At 38.6% G+C, this 8782-nt stretch overlaps 1 protein-coding gene across 1 annotated transcript; it reads left to right on the top strand.

Annotated features, from left to right (window-relative positions):
• Window positions 1-273: 273 nt before the first annotated feature.
• On the top strand, window positions 274-7874 carry vax1 (ventral anterior homeobox 1). Its single transcript, XM_070977915.1, has 3 exons — window positions 274-1236; window positions 2940-3127; window positions 6722-7874. Exons 1-3 carry the CDS (start codon window positions 1023-1025, stop codon window positions 7265-7267), a joined length of 948 nt encoding a protein of 315 aa, XP_070834016.1. The 5' UTR covers window positions 274-1022; the 3' UTR covers window positions 7268-7874.
• The last annotated feature ends 908 nt before the right edge of the window (window positions 7875-8782 follow it).

The following is an 8782-nucleotide window of genomic DNA, read 5'->3' as shown; positions in this document are numbered from 1 at the left end:
ACTGGAGAATGTGGCATTAGCAACCAGGACCTTGCTGGGTTGCTCTGCGTAGCTCTCTCTCTGAATGATCACAGGACAGCAGGAAACTTACATACAATTCCCGTTAAAGCAGAGCATGGAGTTGATCTACTGCTCAAACTGGCTGGGTCATTGTCTTCATAAATTCTGATCGACGTGGATTTGTTCATTTGTTCATTACCTGTCTCTCTCTCTCCCTCTCTGTGGCTCTCTCCCTGTTTGTCTTGCCTACAATAGCGTAGTGGCGAGATCCGCACATTGCAGAATACCGTTGATTGGTGAGAGAGCCAAAGGGAAAAGGGGATCAAAGTTCGTTGACATGCTGCGACAATCAGGCGCGCTGTGAAAAGTCGGGGAAAAAAAGTCTGGCTGTGTTCTGCGGACAGAAGAATGAAGCACCCAGGAACTTTTTTCAGGTCTGGAAGAGTCGTACCCCTGTGATTGTGTGCGTTCATCTGGGGTTCAGGGAGGCTTGGTTGCGAGACAAGACCAATCATTTGTCTTGATTCTCTGGGCTGAGAGCAGGCAAACTGAGGGGGGACGGGACGAGCAAACCCCTCTATCAAGACCTGATCTATTTCCCCAAACAATTTAGTGTATTCATGAGGTTACGCAAATGTGGAGGCAGCAAAATTACCGTAATCAATTGAAACAGCGAGTGCGCATCCATGGCTCTGATTATTTGGAGATCGTCTATCAGCCTGATGTCTATGTAACGAGGAAAGGGGCGCATTGAATTACTGTTGAGTTTCACTGAGAAGTCCATGATCATTGGGCAAGGGAGTTTGGTCAGTGATAATAGGGCTCCTTGGTTGGGCGACGGAAGTATTTCACCAAACATTAGATAGCTGACTCTGCCCTGCTGAAAGGTGCTGTTTTGAAACTAAAACCCACACTGCCCAGACGATCTGTGCGCTGCGTTCTCCGTAATCTCCTTTTTTTTCCACCTGACAAAGGAAAAAAAAGAGGCGGACAAGCTGCAGGTCCAGGAGGATAAACTGAGCATGGAGGTCAGGTACAACCAAGAGCCAGAAGGAATGGGGCTGAAGAATGGACCAAAGAAGGGAAAAGATGACACGGACTCCCAGGGCAGCTTGTCCAAAAGCTTCCTCAAGGAGCAGCAGGGCTCCTTTTCCCCCTCTGGAACCGTGGACAGCTGTGAGAAGAACATGGGGAGCACAGGGGACCCGGACTACTGTCGGAGAATACTAGTCCGAGGTAAGGCTTGTGGTCTTTCTTTTGTTTTTTGGGGGGAACTTGCAGTGTCATACTCAAGAGATCGTCCAGATTAATCTGAGGAAATTGTCTAAAATGGGGTTAGATTACATGCATTTTGGAATCAGGAATATGAGAGTATCCTCAAGAACAAAGTTGACAAATGAAGCCTTTGTAACATCAGACAGTGGTTGTTGATACAAAAAGAGTAAGCTGACAGTTCACCTATTTTATGTTTAAATAAGGAGTCTTACGCTTAACTTTCAACTTAATAGCAAAATGTACCCTTAAATAAAAAATCATTTATGATGATGGTTTTTTATTTTCATTTATGGAGCCTATTCAAAATAAGGAGGAAGACCCATGGGATTTTTTTTTCCCAGTTTTAGTACAATTAGTGTACAGTTACAGGAACATACAATTGTAAGAGAACTAAATGATTCGTCATGAAAAACAGCTAATTGTTATCAAATAAATATATCTTTATTTTTAGACCATGCTGAATGGCCACAGAGATTTTTTTTTTTCATTTTTGTCATTTTTTTGTGAACACTATGAGGAGCTAAATCTTTTTTCACATTTCATACTTACGTAATGTTAATGTTAAATGTGCCAATTTTAAATGATTAAAATATTGTTTAATGTCCCTGGGTAAATTTAAATGTGTACAAGGTCATGCATTTAAAGAGGAAACGCCTACAGGGTTTATACTTTATGTACTGCAATATAGGTGATAAATATTCAAATGATAAATATTAAACAGAACACAGAAAAAAGAAGAGATAGGAGTTCGTTTTTTCAGATATTTAATGTCAACAAATCAAATGTAGAATTGTGTGTCTGAGTGTCAGTTGTCCAGGGAGTAATTTCCGTAATTTCCTTCTTGCAGTGTTGGCCCAACACTGTGTATGAAAACAAACTATAAATATAACTTCACCAAAAACAGAGGATTAGTTACGCAAGATTTAATGAAACAGAGCATCATCACAGTCTAAAATGTAAATAAAAGTTTGCCATTGAAATAATTCATTATTAGTGTGTTTAAGAATTAAAATAATGGGGAATGAATTTCTTACAGAATTGCAGCTACTTTTATTTAACATGATTTGAAATTATAGTCAATGTAATACTAGTTGTAAAAAATGTCAGCAGAGATTGGGTGTATTTTAATATCGTTTTGACAGCAACACCCATTGTTGTCACTTCTCTTTTGTGCTGGCATAGGTATAAATTACATGAATGAACTGAAATGGAACCACATAATATTTTTGTCAATATTTCTTAAGTAGGTTTTTATGTAATCTTCATTTATTCAGTAAACACATTCATGAATACATTGTATACATATAAATATATATTTATCAATGACTTTTTGAGATCGTAACAAATAAAACTTAAAAATGCAAAGATAAATAAATAAATACATAAATACATACATACATACATACATAAAGTAAAATTTAGTAAACAGACTCAAAATTTGACTCACAATGAGTTTGTGGCACCTCCACTTCTGGGCCACCAATAATAATAATAATCATGATAATAACACCAATAATAATTCAGTGTGAATTATGTGAATAAGTCACATAATTAGCAAAGTAAAACCAGCCTCCACCTTGCAATATATTGCGTTTATCTGTTACTTGTTACTCACCCCTTCTCTTTGCCTCAGCGTCGTTAATTGAAAGTGCTCGCTGTTGCAGATGCTAAAGGCTCTATCCGAGAGATAATCCTGCCAAAGGGTTTGGATTTGGACCGGCCCAAGCGAACCCGCACCTCCTTCACTGCAGAGCAGCTCTATCGGTTGGAGATGGAGTTTCAGAGGTGCCAGTATGTGGTTGGGAGAGAACGGACAGAACTGGCCCGCCAGCTCAATCTGTCTGAAACTCAGGTGTGTATGGATATTACTACTACATTTAAAAATTAGGAATTTATTCTGTGCAAACTGAAAAATCTTCTAAGCAAAAGACATAATAGATGTTTTTTTTTTAATAATGTGCAATGTGAATTTAAAGCCATTTCCTTCATGCATTTATGTTTTTTCAGCAAATATTACCATATATTTTGACTTAAGATAATCATGTTATGATCTGTTAGAACCACTTGCTTTTTCACAGAAGAAGGTGAATTTACCCATGTAATCAAATGCATTTCATTTGTAAGGCCTGACAGCTGTTTCAGACAAAGCAGTTTATTTATTTTAAAGGTGTAACCATTTTTGTACCCATGTCATTTAAAGAAGTATACTGGAGATAAGAATTTTGTGATTTTCAGCTGATCATTATTAAAAACATAGGCCTGTTTGGTCATTAGTCATTAAAAACTTGTAGCTGTTGTTGAGTGTTTGTATTCACAGACCTGTCAGTTACTTTTGAAGTGCTCGCAGCTTCTATTTGAGTATTTTGAATATGAGCGCTGCAGTGACCTACTGGTTTACTTTTGATCATGGATTGTACCTTTAAGGATTTACCTCAGATATATTTTTAACTGTATGCATCCTTTTAGATGTAATCATCTGGACTTTTTAATAAGTCTGACGTTGTGTTGCTATAGCTCATGGATGGTTTGACATTATTGCCTGAAGCTACTAAAATTAAAGCTGCCATGAGGAAAGGCGCAGACGTCCTTCTCATGTCATGTATGTGGGGTCAGCAGTGGGTCATGCAGTGTCCGCTGTGGGTGAACTGCATTTGCACTCTGTCTTTGACACCAGATTCCAAAGCAAATCACCCAGTCGCCCTGTGTGATTTGGACTCAAAGGCACTCCTGGTTGTCTGCATCAAAGTTTTGGTTTGAGTTTCATTCATCTATTTATTTATTTTTGGAAATGTGCAAAACGGCTAACGGCGCCATGGGCTTGGTCTTTGGTGCTAATGTGTTGTGACTTTCAATGCGGCTCTTGCAGACCTCCAATCAAGGTCAACATTTTCTCACAAAATGACACAACTTACAGCTTCAATCTGATTGTTCAACAAGGTCATTGTTACTTTTATTAGCAGCTGTGTAAATTTAAGTCGTTTTTTTGCTTTAACTTTTTACATTTTAAATGTTTTCATATTACTCGTTTTCATTTGATCAACACAATAGCTGCTTTTCTTTTTTCATATGAATTCAAAACAAGTTAATTAAGTGTATGAAGACGTTATTTTGCTCACATAAAGGTAATATAGAAAACAACCTTTGCTCCCTATTGAGGCAGGACAAAGGCTACGGGATTTTCTTCCAGTGTCTGCTTCTTGTCCTGATGAAATGCCTTTTAATGGCAACGTGGTGAAATTAACATTTTGTTCCCTGGCACTCACGGGTTGTTACATTAAGGCCATTTGCTGTGTGCACAGCGAATCATCTTTGTTTGAGCTACCAGCTTCACCTTGTTGTTTTCTCAGTACTGAAAATGTAACCTCTAAAATGAACAAACTGTTACTTCTGAGCAGTCTTTATGTCACAGACAGAAAATATTGGATTGAGCAGCAGGGCTTCTTCTCTGGGCATGAAATGGTTAACAGCCAGTGAAGAGTTAAACCACCTACTGTAGTGAAGGAAAAACATTCAAATGTGATTGGACTAGCAGTGTGATTGAGCTGGTGGCTGGCTGCTGATTGGTACGTGTACAGTTTGTTTCATATGAAAGCACTCAGGTGTGAATACAGGAGACTTACAGGTACAATTCATAGAAAACACTGTTTGTTTCAGTTTTCACATTAATTCAATTAAGAAGACTGTGTGAAACCGAACAATAGATATGACAAAATAACTAAATGGATCTGTTGAACCAGATGAATGACTTGATTGAGTGTGTTAAATTACAAGGTTTGTGCTCTTGCTACCGTTTAATAAATTGTATCACCAAGAGTGTATATATATATATATTTTAACCATCCTTGAGATTACACTGAATGAAGGTTTTTTTCTCTTTATCTGGACACTCTGGACATTTGCTGTATACCATACTGTAGATGTTTCCCATAAAATCTCAATCTCTTCATTCAAATTAAGTGGAGCTTTGGAAATCGTTGATTTACATTTTCAGAAACTGCAAGAATAACTAATCAGATGCTGTCATTTTCCGTACATTTATATTGTTTAATGCTTTTATTGCTTATTGGTTGTTGCTGATTATGTTGCAAAAATGTGGTATAATTTTATTTATTGAAATATTTATTTAAAACAATGTAAGTGGAGCTTTGGAAATGTTTGATTTACATTTTCAGAAACTACAAGAATAACCAATCGGATGTTGTCATTTTCCGAGACGTAATTATGGCAGGCTTTTGTGAATTTTAAAAAGACTGGCTGAAAATTTAGGATTCTTAATTTCTATTGTCTATTCCATGTATTCTGGAAGTGGAATCTAACTTTTCAGGGCCAGGAGATCCAGTGGTGATAATTAAAAGAAGGTATGGTGGCCATGTTGAACATAGAGGTCAAGAGAATGAAATTTTGCAGGAACAGCAGAATAAACTTTACATGAATGTGTTGTTCAGGGTTTTCAGCCGCTCAACTCTGTTGGTTATCTTGGGATATCTATTGTAAACTAACAAATATAGGAATTATTTTAATGATCAATCAATATGTCAGAAAATAGTGTGAAAATGCTAAACTATCTCAAGTTCCCAGAACTCATCTTGACATCTTGATGTTGGCTGTTTTCCCCAATCTAAAAGTCTGCCAGGATATTCAATTCAGATGCAAAGCAGAGAAAAGCTGACTCATGCAAACATGTTTTTTTCTGATAATTGACTGACACAATCAAACAATTATCAGAATATTGGTGATTAATTTTCTGTCAGACTCGACTAATACTGTCGGCTTTAAATAAATAACATCATACCATATTTTTGGAACATAATCTGCAACAACGAATAAACAAGAGAACTTTTATGTAGTTCACATGTGAACCTTTTGCAGTGTAACAGGCTGAGAAAGTTAGCATATGTTTCCATATGAAAGGCTTTCTTTGAGCAAGTTTTGATGGAATTAATCTCCTGCTTCTCCTCCATGACTGGATGAAATCACTGCACCTTTGGATTAATCACAGTTGATCAATCATTACCTGGTGGACAACTTGTATGTGTGTGTTTTAGCATCTCTGCATATAAGGCTATTATACATTAGTGTGATTAGAACGTGCGTGTGCAATTGGTCGGGGGATGGAGAGACATTTTGCTACTTTTGGTTTGAGAACAAAATCGTCAGGTAAAAGCTATCAGCTTAATCTGTGAAGACACACTTGTACTGTACACTTCATGGTGCAATTATCTGCAAGTACTGAGATTCCCAGATTATGATCATATGATTTTTTTTACAGCATGTATCAGTGAATGGGAATAGGAACTGTTTTTCTTAAAGTAAAATTGTTTTGAGCATTTAGATTCATATTTTCTATCCATACAGTAAACTTGTAATAATACATGAACTACACATTACACATTACAGTTAGCATGTGTCTCTAAAGGCTCTTTTTGTCAATTGTGTTCCTCTCCAGGTGAAGGTCTGGTTCCAGAACCGCCGCACGAAGCAGAAGAAGGATCAGGGGAAGGACTCTGAGCTGCGTTCAGTGGTTTCAGAAACAGCTGCAACCTGCAGTGTCCTCAGACTGCTGGAGCAAGGTCGGCTGCTAACACCTCCGGGCCTACCGGGCCTCCTGCCCCACTGTGGCAGCGGCACGCTGGGCTCTGCCCTTCGCCCTCCCTCCATGGCCATGGCCAGCAACGGCAGCAGTAGCAGCAGCAGCAGCAGTGGCGGCAGCACCGGCACGGCGGGCAGCAGCCCTCCTCTACCTGCTGTCACCAGCTCAGGAACAGTGGCGGGCCTGCAGAGCTCACAGGCAGCTCACAGCCTCTTCAGCTTTCCCATGCCCTCCTTACTCAGCGGCGTCGCCACCCGCATTTCCTCCAACCCCCTGTCCATGGCTGGCTCGCTCGCTGGCAACCTGCAGGAACTTTCCGCCCGCTACCTGAGCTCCTCTGCTTTTGAGCCTTACTCGCGGACCAATGGCAAAGAATCCATGGACAAGAAAATTCTGGAATGATGCTTTGTTTTTACATAGACGGATTCCTGTTTCCTCTGGACACGTTCTGGCTTTTGCTGTCTTTGTTTTGTTTTGCTCATTCTCTTTCATCTGTCTGTCATGTTCTGTAGCAGTTCATGTATTCCAGTTGCACATCTGGTGCCTTGTACCAGGAAGTAAACAAAGACCTACACAAGCTCATCTAACAAAGACAGGGTGGCAGTTGAAAGATTTTGCACAAAATATCCAGTCCATACAGGACTTTGTTACAGAGATTTAGAGAGACACACTCAGAGGAGATTACTGATATCTTTCAGGTTTCTGTGAAACAAATGTCCTATCTATTAATCCAAAATAACAATATACACAGGGGCCCAGGCCACAGGGCAGCCATATTGGCTGCTTCATACAACAAAAGCTCTATTGCTGTAAGAAACGTGGTACATAATGTATAGCAGGGAGTATAGGACTGGTGACAGAAAGTGTAAAATGATGGTACCTTTCTGAATTGTGTTTTATTATTTGATTGTGTTGGGTAGATGCATGTCACTACAGTGAGTAGATGTAGAGAAAGAAAGCGAGATATCAAACACCTGAGCAGCAGTTTGTGAGCCCCAATCAGCAAATCAAAAAAAAAAAAAAAAAAACTTCAAATGCTGAAGTATGAATGAACAAGCAAGGCCGATTTCTCAGCACAGAACTGGGCTGGAAAAATATGTCTGTCTTTGAAGGTCACTGCAAGGCCAGTGTCAGCACCAAACCCCATGCATTTGATGCGTGAATGCAATTTGCTTATGCAGATGCCTCGCAAAAATTCAGCTTACAAAAAGGTCTTTGTATATCCGTTTATATTAAGTTTGGACCAAACCAAAACATAATCCAGAGACGGTGTTGTCATACAGAATGATGGATCAATTGTTCAGTGTTGTTTTCGCTATGGTTTGGTGAGGATATTAACATTTTACAGCAGAAGTCTTCACTTTGTGGCATTTTTGTCTTCAAGATGCAGTACCTGATTTTTATTTTTATTTTGTTGTCTGTGATTTTAATACCACTGTGAGTTCTCAGAGTTTTGGTGTACAGTTTCTATTCCATGTTGGAGCTAAGCGCAGGAATGAGTTGCTGAAAGGGGGGAGTCCTGAAGAAAAGCTTTTCTGCCTTAGTAAGCCACTTGCTTTGTTGAATACTACAAGGTAACAGGTTTTTCAATCATTAAGACAATATAATAACCTTTCCTCCTGTGTGAAATTTTCAAAATCCACAGCCTTCATAAAAGATGTAGGCAGACTGATGCATGTGGAAACTGAATGGAATTATTGTAGTATAAAAGTACTGGAAATGAGAATTGTACCTTAAAATTGTTATTTTATTGTAAATTATTCACTTCTATAATTAATAGATTATTAGTATATCTGTAAAATAATGAATGAATGAATGTATTAGTGGGGTTGAGGAATCAATCAAAAGCTCTTTGGTGCTGTTGTTGTGAAATATCTTGGAATTTGTGAAATGTGTGGTACAAATGTGCATATATAT

The sequence above is a fragment of the Chaetodon trifascialis genome, chromosome 13 (assembly GCF_039877785.1).
Source record: "Chaetodon trifascialis isolate fChaTrf1 chromosome 13, fChaTrf1.hap1, whole genome shotgun sequence".
NCBI lineage: Eukaryota > Metazoa > Chordata > Actinopteri > Chaetodontiformes > Chaetodontidae > Chaetodon > Chaetodon trifascialis.
The sequence above is the reverse complement of the archived record's forward strand: the minus strand, read 5'-3'. Positions and strand labels throughout refer to the sequence as shown.